Here is an 18,339-nt window from a genome sequence, read left to right as displayed (position 1 = left end):
AGACAGACACAGAAACACTTCTGTTGCCCAGATAACGAGAATCATCCTGGGTCCTCAACTCAGAGAAACCAGCTGAAGGGTATGGAGCTGAGACGTCAGAGGAAGTGGTGGCAGCTGGGAGGAGCTGCGGCCCTGCCAGCCCCTCGGCCCTCACCTGTAGGTCCCGGTTGTGGTTCTCGCATAGGAGCTGCAGGAAGCGGAGGATGGGCTGCATGATGGTGATGACTGCACTCATCTCCAGGTCGTCCTTGGTCTTGTCTGCTGTAGCCTGGGCGCCCTCCCCGGACTGGTAGTGGTCGTCGGGGTCGGCCTCCCTCCTGAAGGTGGTGAAGGCTTTCCTGGTGGCAGCAGAGGCCTCCAGGAGCTGATCCCGGACCTCTTCTGTTATTTGTGTCGCAGGCTCTTTGGCTGGAATGCAAACATAGGATGGTCAACGCTGCTGCACCCCCAGGAGCCTTAGTCAGCACACCAAGATGACGTTCAGAACCTAAGTTCTGGTATTCACCAGACAGCCTCTCCAAGTTAGCAAAATACTCAAAGAAGTCACCATCTTCCCTCCGTCCTCAGGATTAAAACTGGGTCCAGCCCTGCCAAAACACGCTCGTGGCTCTTAACATTTCACCTATGCTTGCCCTGTGGTTTAGAGGAAAAGGAGTGCAGATTGTGTCAACCTCACAGATCTATGACTCTGGGCCTCAGCCTCCTTATCTCTAAAATGGGGAGAGCATCAGTGACGTCCACCTCCAGAATGTTCCCGAGAGGGTCAACATAATGCCAAGCGAATTGTAATTGTTACTGTAGCGACAATTGATGGATCCCTTTTCTAAGTGCCAAGGCACCGTGATTAAGCACTTTCTGTGTATCATCTTACCGAATCCTTGGAGTAACTCTGTAAGGTAACTGGGCATGAGGGGCAGGAGCATGAGACTCTGTAGCCAGACCTCCTGGTTTCAAACCCTGGCTCTAGTGCCTACTAGCTGCACACCCTAAACAAGTTCACTACCACCCCTGTGCCTCAGTTTCCTCATCTATAAAATGGGCATAACAGTTTCATCTATTTTGCAGGGATGACTTGTTCTAAATGAAGCAGCACATGTAAAGGACTTTGGACAGTGCCTGGTTCAGAGAAGGAACTCAGTAAATGCCAGCTGTTCTTCTTTTACTTCTCTTTATTCCCATTCTAGACCAGTGGTTATAAACGAGTGATGATTTTGACCCCATCTCTACCCAGGGGATGACAGGCAACATCTGGTTTATTTTAAGTAGGGGGCGGGCTGCTGGCACCAGCTGGGTGGAGCCCACACATGCCGCTGAAGAGCCTGCAATGCACAGGACAGCCCTGACAGCACGGCCCTCTTCAGATGTCAGGTGTGCTGTGGCTGAGAAGCCCAGCTCTAAACTTAAAAAACCAAGGTCAAACCTGCTCACGGCCATTGGACTCCAACACTTTTGAGTCTACCTGCTCCCCATGATGACTTCCCTTTGAGGGAGATAATGGGAAAAAAGCTTTATGAACTCTCAAATATTTTAGAAAATATGGGAGAATTAGGTGAGAAAAAAAAAAACAACATCCAGTTTTCAAGGGCTTGTCTTCAAGTTTCTCTAACACTAAATGGAAAATTATACAGGAAAAGATTATTGATGGATTTCCTGTCAATAACACCCTGAGCTGGACCAAGAAGAATGCATATTCATTTATGAAACATGAGGAGCCTCCCAAGCAGCAGGCATTCGGCTCAGGGCACAGAGGAGGACTTGCATCAGACGGGGCGTCTTCTGCCGAAAGCCCCAATCAGAACAGTGTGAAGTCGAGAAGTCACGTGGAAACTGAAGGACAACCAGGGATCCCGCGCATGTTCACAGCCCAGCTGGATGAAGGGCTGCATGCGGGACGGGGGATTTACCTTTCTTCCGGGATGGAGCGTCCCTGTCCACCTCGTCATCTTTCTTTTTATTTCCCAAGTCACTTGTGTTCACCGTCACCGTTGCCTTGATTTCTTGCTGGGCCACCTTCATTCGGTCGTAGAAGACCTTGAAGAATTTCTCTGACTTCTTATCTTCTGTCAACCGGCAGAAGAAGGAGTGCTGCCAACGAGAACCCAGAGACAGTCAACACTGACAGACCAGTTATTGCACCCCACTTGGGACACCGAAACCTCACAAAGAGCAGAGCCAGCCACAAATCCTCACCAGCGGTCTAAGCTCGGACCAAGGGTGAACACCGTTCCACGCACTATTGTTCTCTGGAGTCTACAGCCTGAGTTTTCCTACATGGAGCCTTTAAAGCCACTGCTGTGGGATGTCTCAGTTGGAGCAGCTGGAGTCACCTGGGCTTGGGAAGCACGCTAAGGCACGGCAGGCAACCTTTAGCCAATTAAGCACGACCGTCTGCACACATACAAACCAACCCCACCCACAATGGAAACAGAATGTATTTCTGGTGATTGTGCCACGGCCACTCATGTGTTTAAGGACTTCTGTGAGCCCTCCCCCTTGCACAGCCTTGTGGACATGTACAGATGTGTAGGACGCGCTCCCTGCCCCTGTAGGGCTCCGCACCGGGTTACGGTGGCACGCGCAGAAGTAAGGCTGAAGTGTATAAGTAAAACGTGCTCCAGAAGCTACACAGACAATTATATTATAGAAGCTCAGAGCTGGCAAGGATGACACGGGGCTGGAGTGATCCCAAAATCTTCATGAAAAAAGATGATTTTCAAATCGCGTCTTATAGGACAGGTAAAGGGTGGTTAGATGAAGCAGCTCACAATGAACAGGTAACTCGCCTCTTGGATACACATTTTTTGTTTTTGGACCCACTGCAAGCAATAGTATACATTGTTGATGTAAAAACACAATATGGTGTCTTAACTTCATTTATGAGCATTCTCTTTTCACCCCTTTGCAAACACCACGCTGTTGTGAGTTATTTACATAAAAATACAATACGGTCAATTTCCAGAGGAAGAAAACAAAGCTCCAAACAATATATTTGCTTCTCCCAGTTGGATCTTTCTGCCAATTTCATATCCTCCCCCATTTGGAAAGATGGCATTTCCCTACAGAAGGTAACCCTAGGCTTGTAATCCCAGAAAAAACACAAAATCTTACCAGCCTCCTCAAGCCCCTTAACTCCTCCATCTGTAACCTCTCCCCACACCTAGCGCCTGATGTAGCAGGCCCCCCGCCCCAGAGAGCCGCCATGTTTCCATCTGCCCACGTGCACCTCCATCACTGGGGCCCTCCTTCCAGCCACTAGCCTGCATGCTACACTCACAGGTGTCTGCCTCATTTGCCCACAAAGCACTTCTTGATTGTGCCCTTCCTTCTCCCTCTCCCTGCTCTTCTTTACCTCTGGGTGTTTCTTACATACAACACAGGATCCATCCTTCCTGCGCGTGCTCCCTGGTTCTATCTTTTCCCCTCCAACCACTCCCAAGTACCAGTGACCAGTCCCCACCTGACGACGGCTTGGACTTATCACTCTGTGTGTCGCTGTTCTCCAAGACACCCACTCTGGAACAAGCTCAAGTCTTTAGGGTGCTCCATTGCCCTTCACTGCCTTTTATTTTCTTTTAGATTCTATTTCGTCCATCTATCCATCCACTATTTACCGTGCCTCTGTCAAGACTTGGTCACTATGCCCATCATAGGAGAAACAATGATGAGCAAAAAGGGGCCTGGACCTTGACACCCCCATGAACTGGCAGCTTTGTAAGGAAAAGACACAGTTGTTCAATAATCACCCTAGAGACTTCTGCTAAAGTAGCCTTTTATCCACTGACTTAGCAGAGTGCTGGCAAACGGTGCTGGCAGACACTCAGGGCCACCGCCCTGTTCTTCCTTGCTTTTCCTGGCTCTTCCCATGGCTAGGGTACCCCCATTCTTCACTTACACCACTCATGTCACCTCCTCAGTCACATTCTGTTTTATTCTTCATAGCAACTGGCCTCTGAAACAACCCTTCTATTTGCTGTTCACCTACTTACTCTCTGTCTTAGCCACAGTGCAAGCTCTCAGAGGGCAGGTGCCTCCCCTGTGTGGTTCACAGCCATCTCTGGAGCCCTCTGATGAGGCTCAGCACACAGAAGGTGCCCTATCGTTATCTGATGAAAGAACAAATACAACTCGACCCTTTACGGCTCCTCCGAACTTGATTCCCCAGCTCCCTCAGACCCCGCTCAGATTCTGCTTATATTCAGCGGCCACAGCAGAAATAAACCCCTAACACAGATTAATTCTGGAAAATTGTTCAAGTATGAGAAACCAAGTTCCAATGGTTCACTGCTTTGAGAGCCGATGGGTCCGCAGACAGACGAAAGGAGACGAGTGTGGGACTAAGACGGACCTACGGCCACCTCATCGCAGTGATGGCATTCTCCACGAAAAGAAGTCATGCAACAGCTCACCCCACGGGGTCACGGGGAGACTGTGTGAGAAAGCGGCTGCTTGGGGCAATTAACTTCAGTTCCTGCCCCATTTGTCTTCTCATGGGATGGAGGCAACTTAAAAAGCATCCGTGGACAGTCCGGTCATTCAAGAAAGCGAATGCACTTAAAGGAAGTAAGTCAATAAATACACAGCTACAGCCAACCATCTGTCGTCTGTAACAGTGCAACAGACACGCCGATCACTGCTTAACGTGTAGCCAGGAAACCCAACGGATGTCGACTGATAGGGTCAAGGCAAGGAGACCTCGCAGGAAATGAGACAAGGGCAACGGCCTGAGGATTACATGCTTCTATATATGCTTCTGCAACAGGCCGTGTATTTATTTAGCATTATTTGTAACTGTCCTCAGCCCCTCAAGGATTTGAAGCCACTGTATAAACAAAATGTGATCAATAAAATAACCAAGTGGACAGCGGAGTATAGCGAGACAGGAGTAAGTACAGAAAACTGGAATCAAACACGGTTGGGGACTGGAAGTCACGAGAAGTGATTCAGGGTAGTCTTGGACTTGGCTCCGAGGTTCCCGGCCATCATGCTGGAAAGAGAGGTGAACTCTATCATGCCTCTTGGTTAACAGTCAAGACGAGAGATACCACTGGTGCCTCAAAGGAAGGAAAATGCCTCTTAATGGAGGGGTTAGTAGTGCAGGCTTTCCAGTAGGACCTCCTGGGTTCAAGACTCGGGTCTCTTACCCACTGGCTCTGTGACCCCAGGCAAGTAACTCAGCATCTCTGAACCCATGTGGAAGGATGCCAAGGTGGACACAAAGCTCTTGACGTGGTGCCCACTCAGTGAGTTGGCTGTGTTTCTGTCCCACCATCACGTACATATCCATCCTGTGAAAACCCCACAGGGCAGTCATCACCTGCCCGAGCAGCTACATGGTGAGAACCGTCTCCAGAGTCAGAGAGACCGGGCCTCAGCGACACCACTCACTACTCTAGCCAGTGTCACCTCAGAAAGAGACAATGTCTCTCAAACCCAAATTTCCTCCTCCACAGGATGGGCACCATCACAGGGTGCATCCTTCACGGGTGGTCCTGGAGCCCCAGGGTGATAAGTCACAGTAACACTCACAGTGGCCAGCCCCTCCTGACTGCTGACCAAGGGCGAGGAACTCGGGGTACACCTTAGTGTAGACGTCCAGGGAAGGCTCAGGCCATGGAGGTGGTGCAGCAGCGAGGGGAGGCAGGAGTGGTGCTTCAAGTCTCCTGATCAAGAAGCTCAACAGAGATACACTGGAAGGAAGAGGTCTGGTCTCCTGAAGGGAAGTGGCCGTATCTTGTACACGATGAGAAGAGAAAATGACAACAGCTTGGAGGACCAGAACTTCAGCACCCCTACACACACACACACACACACACACACACACACACACACACACACAGAGGCTCCTCCGAGGAATGCCAAGGCTCCACAGAACATCCCAAACCAGTCCCTTCTGACCACGCTCAGGGGTGGATGGGTGACAGGATGGCCCGAGTTTTACTCTTGCTCTCAGATAGCTGTCAAGTGGACAAGCTTTACCCCCCTCAGGCTGCTTGAGCTAAACGGGGATTAAGGAACTGAGGTTTTAGTTTAAAATAATAAGGAAACCGCCCTTTCGGGTCACTCTTAAAAGTAAGAAAATATCCCTTGATTGGCCTGGCAGCCACGCACCCACCACACCCAGCCAAGTCCTTGCAAAGGAATAGAGCGTGATTTATGACAAGCCCGCCCAGGTTCTGAAACCAGAGGCGGCCTGAGGTTAGGGACCAGCAGAAAACAGGCCGCAAGTGTGCAAGAGCTGGGGGTGGACTCCTTTCTTTAGGAGGAAGAGGTCACGGCCCCAGTCACCCTGAGCAGGAAGGGGTCCGGGAGGAAGAATGGGAGATGCCGGCCCTCCCCACACACCAGACACACACCGGGGAAGGTGAGTGAATGAGCACCTTACTGAAAAGCCATCTTCCCCGAGCTCGAGGGTTGGAGGGGGTGAAAGACAGGCTTTGAACCCTGGAACCCAGAGCTAGGCAGCCTGTACCTCCAAGGACATGAGGCCATTGTGATGGGAGGAGCCCTTTCCGGGCATCTCGGCTACACAAAGGGACAGAAGCAAGAAGCAGAAGCAGCTCTGATCCAGGGTGGGGCCTGACAGGAGCAGGGACGGTATGGGGAGGGCAGGCCCCAGCACTCCTGGGACAGCTACGAGACTCAGACCCTTCCCCAGAGGAAAGCATCTCCGCCCTGCGGTGGTCCACCTTCTAGAAACCCCCATGCTGGGCCTTGTGAGAATCCGGAGAGTGAGCTTTTCTATCTGACTGCCTCATACAACTCAACCCTGACCAACACACCCCATGACACCCACTCTGGGTGCCTGCTTATCTGCCGCAGAATGAATTATGTTCTCAGACTATGTGCAAGAATTTGAAAAATGTGACTGCTGAGTGGTACTGAATGCTTGTGCTTCCAGGAGCTGATGGAGATTCTTCCCTGGAGTCTGAATTTCCTCTTTTCACCCTGCCTCTGGCACACGAGGACCTCAGCCCTGGCCCTGCCTTCTCCAGGACTTGAAGGCTTGTCTCCAACCGGACAAACCCATTCCTGCCCAGCTCCTACAGATGCTCTGCTGGTGACAGAGTAACCACGAGGTGTGGGGTTTCCTTGCGGGGTTTTCTTCCTACACTGGTGACTGCCTGAGACTTCACCCCTCCCTGGGGAGTCCTGCTCTGTAAATTATATTACCGTGAATGGTAACGGAACACTTCCAATTTGCCAGGCACTGCCCAGGTGCTTTGTACATGGTATCTCACTTAATCCTTGTAACTACCTATGAGGTCTGGGCTATTACTATCCCCACTTTACAGATGAAGACACTGAGGCTCAGAGAGGTCACATGACATGCCAAATCAGACAGCTCGGAAGTGGCGGTAGTGCCCCAGGACTCAGCCCCATTCGTCTGACGCTTCAGCCCTTGCCCTCAACCACCCTGCTGTGTTCAGGACCTCTCACCTGAGCCAGAGTGTGTCAAACTCCAAACACCTTCTGGCTTTTTATAACACACTCCCCCACCAATCACCCTGCGTCTCTCAGCTGCACAAACACAGACTCTTCTCACAGTACAGACTGGCTGTGTCAGGAATACAGGTGAATGGGCCCAATGCACTTGCTAACATGCGCTCCCAAACCAGCCCCTTCTGCTCTTCAAAGCTTTGCCAGGGCTGGGAGTTACAGATTGTTAACCAAACCACCGCCATGCAACAACCACTGTAGGTCTTGAGTCCTTTCCTTAGAAAGCCATGACAATAATCAAAACCCAAAGATCACAAACCATGAACTGGGTGGTAAAATGCACGTGGCTGAGGCACAGGAGCCTGGAGAACTGCAGGTCTAGAAACCTCAATTTTAGCCACTGCTCCCCTCTAACCAGGCACGTGAGCTTGGGCAAGCTGCATCAACCGCATCTGTGCCCCGGGCTCCTTCTGTGAAAAACAAGTCTCTTACCACCTGCCTTGTCTGCATCACATGGATGCTGGGGTCCATCAAGGTCGCAGTTATGAAACACTCCATGTGAAAAACACTTTGATTGCTATGGGAAAGTATTCAAACTCAAGGTGTTCAATCTGTCAATGCCCCTCTCAAAGGAAAGGCGTTAGCAGGTAAGACAGGTGGGTCCACTAATGTGCTGGGTGTCGTGTGATGGCCCAAGTCCAGTGTGCCTCAAACATCCAAAGACGAACAATTCCAGCCAGTACGGGTAGGTCAAGGTTGCCCGCCAAGTGACGGCAAAAACACAACAAAGAGCAATTCCTAGCAATCGTCACAACGAAGGAAGTTAACACACAAGTCCAGCTGGAATTTCACTCGTTACAGAAGCCATTCAGGTGCCCTCAGACACAGACAGAAATCTTTTTGCTTCCATACTTTGGCTTCCACTTCTCAAAGTTTACGCTACCCACGGCAGAACATAAGCTTGGTGTCAGACCGTCCTCTCGGACAGTCCCAAGTCTTCCAACGTGAGTGATTTTTTCTCAATATTTCCAACTATTCATGACATCAGGAAATGCATGATAATTACGGAAGCGGGCAGTAAGTACCAACCACTCCCCTTGTGTATGTTAGCACTCGCTCTAAGGAGGACATGTTTTAGCAAGGTTTGGTGGGTTTCAACCAGTAAACACCTGGAAGTTATCAGCTCATCCATCTCTCTGAGGATGCCACCAGCCTTAACGAGGTCAGAAATAATAGAAACTTTAAAGCAGAAAAGAAGGAAGTGACGAAGCGAAGCAAGGAGGGGCTGGAAAGGCATCCACATTTCAACTTCATGCCTCTGAAAAGAGCTCCCACCTCGTCCAAACCGGAAAGCCATCTCTTGACAAGCCACAGATCAACATCATGTTTCAACTCCTCTGCCCTGCCAGGCTGCCTTCTGCTCAGTGCTGATGCCCAAGGCCTGAGAGCAAGCTGGAGGACAAGGAGAACCTCACTCAAACTCATCTGGCCCTTGGGCTCTAGGGAAGGGCCTGAGCTGCAAGGTCAAGACCAAAGCAGTGGATCTTCAAGCTGCTTCTCGAGTTGAATTTGTTTCATTTTTTTGGCAAGCAGCCAAGTCCAATCTGTTTCCTAAGAATCACTTTTCTTCTGAGACCTGAGAGCTTCACACATCTCCTTTCCTGCCTCCCAGGCCCCACGAGAAGCAGCTCTTGCTGGGAAAGTCTGCCCTACCTGGTAAGCGCCTCCCCCGTGTGGATCAGGATGCTAACAGCTTCTCACATACTCATCAATGACATCTCAAGCAACAAATTCTACTTCCTTTTTTTTAAAAAAAACAAAGTTTACAGGCATTATCTTACAAAGTAACTATATGTGTAGGTAAACTGTCAGCAGTTACATCTCTAGCAATATGTGACAGTGAAATCACACAGATTTCAGGGAGGGAGGTCAGGCCTCTGACCCAGGGACAAGAAGTGGGCTCCAAATTTTCTCTCGGTTCAGTTCTCAAACCTCCTTACAGAGGCCAAAGGCCAGCGTCTTCTGTGGGGTGCATGGACATAGCCATCTGTCTCTCCCAGCAAAAGACAGGGAAACAAAGGAGGCTTCAGAAAAAAACAACCACGACCAGTGGAACAGGAAATAGAATGTGGCAGGGGCCTCCTTGGAATCTTCTTCAAGTGCAAGAAGGTGCTTTGGTTACTCAAGTCAACACAGGGCTTATAAAAAAAAAAAAAGAAAGGCACTGTGTAGCAGACAAGACTGCGCTTAGACCTCAGGACGGACTCGTGTGAAAGCACTCAGGGAGGGTTTAGAGTCTTGGTCCCCGAGATCTACTCAACTAGAAGAAAAAGATGATAATCATTCTCCAGTGCGTGTCCGGGGCTGCTGGTGAGGCACTTGGCCTCCGACGGTGCCCTCCGGGGCTGATTCTATGATTCAGCAAAAAGTGCCTCCTGGGGGTTCATAGGAAACTCTGAGGTCCTGCATCACTGCGCCCACAGACTCGCCGTGGGATCTGTGATGGGAGGGCAGAAGCCTTCTCAGTGAGGCCCCACCCTGTATCATGAGACCTGAAAAGAGCAAGACACGAGGTGCTGGGAAACCTGTCACCAAGAAATGCACACTGGGCCTCTGCCAGGGAGGGTGCAGGTGGGTCCCCTGCATAGAGCCGGCTCCCTTGTGTTACCAAGAAAGGCCTGACATGGGCATCGGAGGGCAAGACCTTTGATCTTTGGTCTCATTTCCATTTTGGGTACCTGAGGGCCAATCCATCAACACTGACCAACTTTTCCTGCCCGAAAAGCACCAAGGTTCCTCAGGGCCTCCAACTTGAGCTTTCTGTCCACATCAGTTAGAATTCTTTGCACACCTACAGGCCGTGTTTACACAGGGAGCAGCAGGGGCCCAGAGAGCGGGCTCAGCCCTCAGCACGCTCCGCAGGGTACACACAGGCAGACGGGGTGGCTGAGGAACGGGGTGGCTGTGGGCAGGGCATCGACGAACTTGCAGCCTCAGTCTCCTCGGCTGTCACGGAGGCAGGAGGAGGGTAACAGCCACCCGTGGGGCTGTGGGACGGAGAGGCGGTAACGGGGAAAGCCCGCACAGGGCCGGCGCTGGTAGCTGTTCTATACCAGACACTCTCTCATCCCCACTCTCAACAAACCTAGCTCTGATGGGTCCACTCGACTACAGCATCCAAGGGGAAATAAATATACTCTGGCCTGCCGGGGGCAAGGTCACGGGCTGGAAATAGCAAAACATCAGGCAAAGGAGTGTCTTCCTGAGGGAGGGCCACCGTCACCCTCAGTCCTCGGCTCAGTTGGCCAGCTCTCAGATCTCAGCCCCAGCCTGCACCCCAGAGGGCAGGTCACAGGACTTTCACTTCTCCCCACCCCACGGGCCCACGTCTCTGGGTACTGGCCCATCAGGTAGCTTCCATATGGCTGCACAGAACATCCTTTGGATCTGACAGTAAAACATACAGATGGCCAAATGGATGGAGGTGGCGGGATGAAATCACACAGCACTCGTCTGTGTAAGTGCTGCTTAATATACTATGGTCTTGGCGCTGGTCACGTGTATCCAAGCAGGTCACAGCCCGAGCCAACTTGGTGCCCTTTAGAAGCACTGAGCAGGGCTTGGCAGGGGCCGCAGAGATCACCCCGGCCAGCCTCTCACCTGGTGACAAGTGCACTACCTGGGCCGAGCGGTCATCTCACGCCCTGCTCCCTTCCCCCGCCCCTCCCCAGGGCTCCGTTCCAACCACAGTGGCCTCCTTCGGCTCCTGCAATATGCCAACCTGTCTGCACACTCCTGCCCTCTGTTCTTCACGTGACTGGTTCTCTTCCCACCTGCTAGGTCTGGACTTAAATGGCACCTCCCTAGAGAAGGCCCCCCTGACCACCCTCAGGGGCTTCTCCACGACACTCTGGACCCTGGTAGCTTCCCTTTTCACGCTTCCCCCAGTTTACTTATTTAATTGTTAACTGGCTTATGATTCATTTCCCCTGCTGGACTATATAACCTTGAAGGCAGGACCCATGATCTCACCTCATCCCTGACAGTATCGTGGTGCCCCCACTGGGGGCCGGGCACCTCCATAAACACCTGATCTCCTAATGAACACACAACAGTCCCGAAGGAGGGGCAACCCTGAAAAACTGAAGTCGAGTCGAGGTTTGCATCTCTGGCAGCTGAAGTTTAACTCAATAACCAGAAGATCCCTCTCTGTGAAAGCGCAAAGTCTCGCCAAACGGGGACAGTGCCAAATGCCAAAGACCAGCTGAAGGAGGCTGATGTGGCGTTCTCGCCTCTCAGAGGCTGCTCGGGTCTGCACACAGGCCGCGGAGATGGGCTCAGGCTGGCTGGGGCTCCTAATCCGTCTAGTTAACCATCAACCACTCTGGCCCCGCTGACACCTGTATTATCAGCCTTGGGGCAGGAAGCACAGTTATTGGTGGGCCTCCCACCTCAGAACCTGACTTGGTAACTAAAAGCTCTGGGCTGAACAGTTTGTGCGCTTGTGTTGCAAGGAGATTAATAAAAACACATTTCTCAAACACCGTATGGTGAGGGCAACTGAAACAAAGCCTCTTCCAAGAGCAATATAATTTTTCTTAAGTCCTGAATTCAAAGGGAAACAAGCCGCTTGAAGACATCAGATGGTTTCTAGGGGGATCGCCTTTGGCGTCTGGGACATCTTGATGACAAGTTTAAAACCCAGGCAAGGGAAAACTGCTAGAAACATCAAGAGAGGCTCTGACACTTTCAAAAAGGAACTCAGAGGACTCAGGAAGCGCACGTGGGCATAGATTCCTCTGTGAAAAGGAGGGGCAAAGCCAGCTGTGAATGTCACGTAGGTTCTCAGAGGCTCAGGGTCCAAGCTTGGGCGCGAGGTGTCTTTAATGCTCCCACGCCCAGACTCGAGCCGCTGGCAGTTTCCAATGAGAGAAGATTCTCCACCGTGAGGTTCGCTCGGCTGGAAGAGTTCCAAAGGGAAAGTCCCTCCAGTTACTCAGAGGGAAAAAAAAAGTTACCTTCTCGGTCTGGAATCCGGGGATATTTTATGCAGATGTCTCTAACAGAAGTTACTAAGGGGAAGTTAGCTCGCCTTTGATTATTCAAACAGGCTACTGCTGTTAAGAATTGCACAACTCTTGGGCAAGGCAGGGGTGGGTTTCGGCTTTTCTGTTTTTTTAAGCCTGTCCTCATGGGAACCACTTTTTCTTTACTAAGAACATTGCATTATAACCTCCATACTCGTGTCTGGTAATGCCTCTGCTCTCGTGGGGATGTGGCCAACAACCCAAAGCATGAGACCACCAGGGTGCAGGTGGGCACTCCCGGGGCTGCCACAGGGGAGCTTCTCAGAAGGACAGTTTTGCTTTCCTGCTGAGAATAGGATGGAGCAGACCTTTTTTTTTTTCTTTTTAAATGCAGGGTGAGTAATCTCAACCTGCCACCTTCACGTAACAGATGTAGCCAAAGCTCTAGGAGTTGTCACTGTGGGACAAACACGTTCTCTTGTTTTCATGTGGCTGTACTTTATAAAGCGCTAGGTGAGACAGGAGAAGTCATCCCACCCAGAGCAAGGGCACACAGGAGGGTTAGGGAAATGCACATAGCCCTTCCCCTGAGGGGCAGAGCCACTGTCTGCCCGACTGGTAACAGAACCCACCCCGTCTGCAGGCAATCCGAGGACAGAGAGTGAACTTCAAGACCTCTGGTTAGGCTCCTATAGTGGAGGGACTGGTAATAATAATAATAAAAAAAAAGTCCAAGGACAAGAAATAAGGGAGGGTGGGGGAAAAGACACTTTAGCCAAAACCCTTCTGATGTCCTAGAACGACACAATGGGGAGCTCTTAGAGGGAAAGGAGAAGATTCCGTCTCTGGAGACAGCTCCAAGAATCCTGGGTGAGGTGTGAGAAACAAGGAAGCTTCGAGATTGGGAAAAAAAGAAAGAAAAGAAAAGAAAGTGGGGGGAGAGGAAGGAGTCGGGGAGAGGGGAGGGAGATCGCTGAGAGACAGGGGAATTAAAGAACACCATGGCAACCAGTCTGTCCACCTACCCCGGCCGCCCACCCACAGCCAGATTCTTTGCTGACGCACTTGAGAACAAGCTGGTTCCTACCAGCTCAGGAAGGTGAGCAAACCCCGAGAGCTCATTAAATCCCTTCTCAGCGACTCTTGTCTGCCTGCAGATAGTGAGCAAGGAGGATATAAATAGAAGTTATATAACATCTCTTTGTTGATTCCTGTGCTTACCCAAAAAATGCAGCATGACCTTGTTTTTTTCTGAAACATTTTCCTGGGCCTGCGGGTTGAGGACTTCCAGCCAGTCAGGGATCGTCTTAAAGTTTAAAGAGCAGGATATAGAGTTCCACGTGAAGGGGACTCAGGAGGATCGGCCAAGTTCCAAACCCTCAGGGTCAAGTCCTCCTCCAGTAGTAATATGTGTGTGTATATGGGTGTGTATATGTATATGCGTATGTGTATGTGTGTGTGTATATATGTATATGTGTACACACACTTGCTACGAAATAAAACCTTAAGGAATCTTGTGGTTTTCTCACCGGACATCTGATGCTGCTGTGAATAATATTAACAGCCAAGAGCAAAGAACCATTTGAACCAAATCAGTGGCTGCTTTTAGGGGTTTTTCTAAAGGAGGTCGGAGCATTCGAAATACATACTTTTGAAGCTGACTGGTGGTTTCTAAACACCCCCAGGCATACTCAGTTGTCTATTTCTTTCTCAACAGGCAAGACAGTACGAGTCCAGTGGATGGCAAGACCTCCTCCTTAGAGAGGCCGACAGAAGTGAGAACTGCAGAGGGGAACATGGACGGAGCGCCCTGTCGTGCAGCGCGACCTGGCCAGAGCCCCCAGCGCTCCCGGGCCTTCTGGACAGGCCCTTGCTCTGGCGTCGACACCAGGAGGTGGCTGTAAAGGAGTCTGTGCTTATAGGATACGTTGCTAAGCCTCATTACTCTGATATCCTGTCTCATCTACTGATGCCACGAAACGCCTTTTGAAAGCTGTTACCATGGGAACTTTCCCCTCTCCAGTATTTTTCAAGAAATGTCACAGGTGCTGGAGAATTCCATGCCCTTGGTCTCAGTAAGCTTTTTCTGAGTCTTTGAACATGCAGCTTCAACCGAGAGGATTTTCAAACATATGATGCAAGGGTTTCAGAGGCAAATATCCTCAAGGCACGGGGTTAATCACACGGGATGGGTGGGGGAGGCTGTGACAGCCTGAAGGTGTGATCACCCGAGGCCCCACGAGGCATGCAGATTCTATAGCACAGAGCTTTCAGTGCATCTTACCAGCTACACAGAAGACCCCACGGGGCTATCCGCAGCTCAGAGGGTGACCCCAGCAAGGGGTACTGTGGCATCCCTGCCATGGGGTTTCCTTCCTTATCAGAACTGGCAGGTGGCCCACCACACGGTAATGCATCAATGCAGGCAGGACCAGTCATCACCCCCCATGGAACCCCTGGTCCTGGGTCAGCCATGGAAGCACATCAACCCGTCTCTCAACCGAGCCCCATCAGCCCGGGCCTGCTCCTCTTCTAAATTCCTAGGAGGACAACGGGCTCAACCTTTGACAGTATAAACAGTGTGGATCTGGTAGGAACCGACGCAGCTTCGTGTCCCGAGGTAGCGATGTTGCCAGGTGACAAATGTAGAAACACACTCAGAAAACTGTATGTGACAATATAGAACCTCCGCTCTGCAGCTGATAACCGAGGGAGTGTTAAAACACCATGTTCTCTTAACACTTGGGTTTTGGGTGTGAACATAAAATTAAACGGGATGTTTCCTCTTGTAAATATAAGACAGGCATACACGTCACACATGCAACCACTAATTGGAAATCGTACAGGGGTTTGCAACAGCTATCTGCATGGCACCCTAGCTTTCCCTCCCCTACCCCTCTGCTCCCCCAACATGGATCACAGAAAACGCAGAGAAACAGAGCTGAGCAACAGCCTCCCATCCACCAGGGCCAAGTTCACCCCTGACCAGAGAAAGCTACTCATGCAAAGGACAGCAGTGAGAACTAAAGACACACTTATACATTATTATAAAACTGAGCATGCTTCCATTGTGTGGTTCCTAAGTCGACTCTTAGAATTCACTGCATAACCAAGCAGTGAGTACTTGCTTCTCAGATCAAATGATCAGGGCTGCCCACTCACTCCCAACAATAACAAGACAGATACTTCTGGAGGAGGTACAGCACCTCACATCGGTGGATGTAGAGCCCAGAGCTGCTCCCTGCTCTGGACCCAAGAGACTTCAAGGTTGTCCAGCATGAGAAAAAAGTCGAGAGACTATTAGGGGAAAGAGATCTGGGTTCAAATCTCATCTCTGCTAACCAGTGACTTTAGGCAAGACCTCCCTGATCTTTTGAGACTCAGTTTCCCTATCTGTCATTGGGGCTATCTCCCCTAGTCCAGATAAGGTGCCTAGCAGCACCAGGCCCTGTGTCTGCCCCATAATGGGCACTTTATAAAGGCACAAAGTCCCAGCCTCTTCCTTCTGCAAAACATACATACTCTGCAACCTGCCAAAGACTCAAATATGGGGAGAATCTGGTGCACTGAGCTTCTCCATGCAAAATGGACAAAAGCGGAGATCTAACAAGCTTCGCATTATATACCAAAGTACATATACTTCTTTAGATGCAAGTGAAAACCAAAAATTGTGAGTAATATAATCAAACTTTTCTTAAGAGCCCTAATTAAATGATTCGCTCTCTGTCTCCATGGAGAGGAAGTTATGCAAGAGAGTTTCCTTGCCATGAACTTTCATAGACCTGAGATCCTGGAACCCACTAGAGGTGAAGCGACATGTACAGGACATATAATTTTTATTTGACAAATGCCCAGCCCGAAAGGTAAAGTCTTTCACAGTTCCATCCTCCATCCTTCACCAGCCGGTGATAGAACCAAAGCAAAGACACCAAGCGCACAAGCCACCTGGGATTTCTCTGGATGGCAGACCGCCCTGCACAATGAGCCCACTGACTGAAGAGGAACAAAGTGAAGTCACAGATTCTCAAGTGCCCAGCCAACAGAAGCCAGGCCCTCGAAGAGGGTGCACCGCCCATTTCCTCGGTCCCCAGGGAGGGGCCTGTGCCAGAGGGGGACTGGGGGCAGCTTCTTATACAGGAGGCAGCACTGCAGAGAGGCTGAGAACCCAGGCTCTGCAGGAAACAAACCCTGGCACAAGTGCCAGCTAGCTGTGTGACCCTAAGCAAGTAACTTGACCTCTCAGATCCTCTACTTCCCGCTGAGCAAAAAGGGGTGCAGGCACTACCTGCCCACCAGGACCAGCACGAAGAGTAAGAGAGATCATGCAGAGAAGGCACGCAGCCTTGCTCCTGGCAGGCGAGCGCTCTGATTTCGGTTATTATTACCAACTGCTATAGTGACCGTGAAGAAGAAAAGAAGACCAAAGTCGCCACCAAGTATCTCTGGCATCAAAAGATTTCTCCCAACTGACATTACAGATTTCCCTTGTGCTCAGATAAACGGAACTCCTTCCTGCTCCTGAAGAAGGCGTCCCTTTAAAAAGGGGGTGGCTGTTGATCACACATTTTCATGTTTCACATCCTCAGGTTTCTGTTCACAAAAGGGTAAGAAGGCTGACGTAACATGGTGGCCACACAGGGTCCAGACTTCCATGCATTCCGGGAACACTGACTGAGCACCCACTGCGGTCCAGGCGCTGGGGTAAGACAGAGCCCTGACCTGGGAAGAGCCCACACCGTTGGGTGGGTGGAGGGGGAGGAGAGGAAGACACACCAACAAAAGTAACCATGAGCCACGATGGCACGGCATATCAGGCACCATCCCGAGCTGAGTGCTTTCCATGCACTGTCGCGCTTGAGAGCAGGAGTCCCTGCCCTGCTCGCTACGCACAGGCCGACCTCCTGTCAGCTGAGGCCTCTCTGTGGGGCTGGGGGGAAGGCGGACTTCATCTCTGCCCCCTCGGGTCTTACAGCGAGCCTCCACTGAAAGTGGGGTGATTACGACAGTCAATGAACCACCCAGACAGAGAGATCGCCTCTGCCTCAGGGGATCCAGAGGAGGTTTCGAGCAGGCAGCATTTCCAACAGGGCTCAGGGAACGTGCCAGGAAAAGGGCAAGTGGGCACGTCCCACACGGAGCAGAGGGATCTGAGTACACAGCCAGGGACAGGCCCACGGCAGGTGCAGCCGTAGGACAATGAGCGCGGGCGTGAGGGTGGAACCAGGCGGGGCGCCAGCGGATTTCATCAATGCGGCTATGGATTCTGCCTTCCTTGGAAGGCTGTGAGGACAGGGACCATGGTGGTCCGGCCTCTGCATGGGGGGTGCCACTGACAGCAGTATGGGAGGGCAGGGAGGCCTGGAAGAGCCCATCTCAGGAGGAAGGATCAGGCTCAGAACTCAGTCGGCCCCAGGCTGGCAGGAGGTGTAGGGTGCTGGTCAGGGACAGGAGGTCTGGAGCCAGAGCACCTCGTTTCCAATCCCAGCGCCGCCAGCCCCAGTGGGGCCGCTTTGGGCACGTCACTTAGCCTCGAGGTGACAAGTGTTTGGCTCATTACAAGTCCTAACTAAGTACCAGCTATGAAGAGCTGGGAGGTGGAGCGGGCGCAGCAGGAGTTCCTGACAAAACTCAAGACGGAGGAGACCGAGGACCTCAAGGTTTCTAGCTCAGAGACTGGAGGGGTGGGGGTGGGGGTCCATCAACCAAGACGCAGACCTCAAAAAGGCAGATGGGGTGGAAGACAGGAGGCGGCAGGCATGCTTGGGGGTCATGTAAACTTACAGTTAACGCTGAGGTAGGTGGAGATGCCCAGCAGGGATTGGCAGAGAGATCTGGGAATCAGCAGAGAGCTGGGGCCAGGAGCTGTACCTTTGGG

General features: G+C 51.3%; 1 protein-coding gene across 1 annotated transcript in view; it reads right to left on the bottom strand.

Annotated features, from left to right (window-relative positions):
* The window catches only part of ITPR1 (inositol 1,4,5-trisphosphate receptor type 1), a 298,229-nt gene that overhangs the window by 67,214 nt on the left and 212,676 nt on the right, over positions 1-18,339 (bottom strand). Inside the window, exons 42-43 of the mRNA XM_072941751.1 lie at positions 1,905-2,085; positions 155-408 (exon numbers count right to left, since the gene is read on the bottom strand). Of these exons, the coding sequence (XP_072797852.1) occupies positions 155-408; positions 1,905-2,085 (435 nt within the window). The remainder of the gene's footprint in view (positions 1-154; positions 409-1,904; positions 2,086-18,339) is intronic.

Source organism: Vicugna pacos, chromosome 17 (genome assembly GCF_048564905.1).
Source record: "Vicugna pacos chromosome 17, VicPac4, whole genome shotgun sequence".
Classification (NCBI taxonomy): Eukaryota; Metazoa; Chordata; class Mammalia; order Artiodactyla; family Camelidae; genus Vicugna; species Vicugna pacos.
Note: the sequence above shows the minus strand (reverse complement) of the source record. Positions and strands in the feature narration are given on the sequence as shown.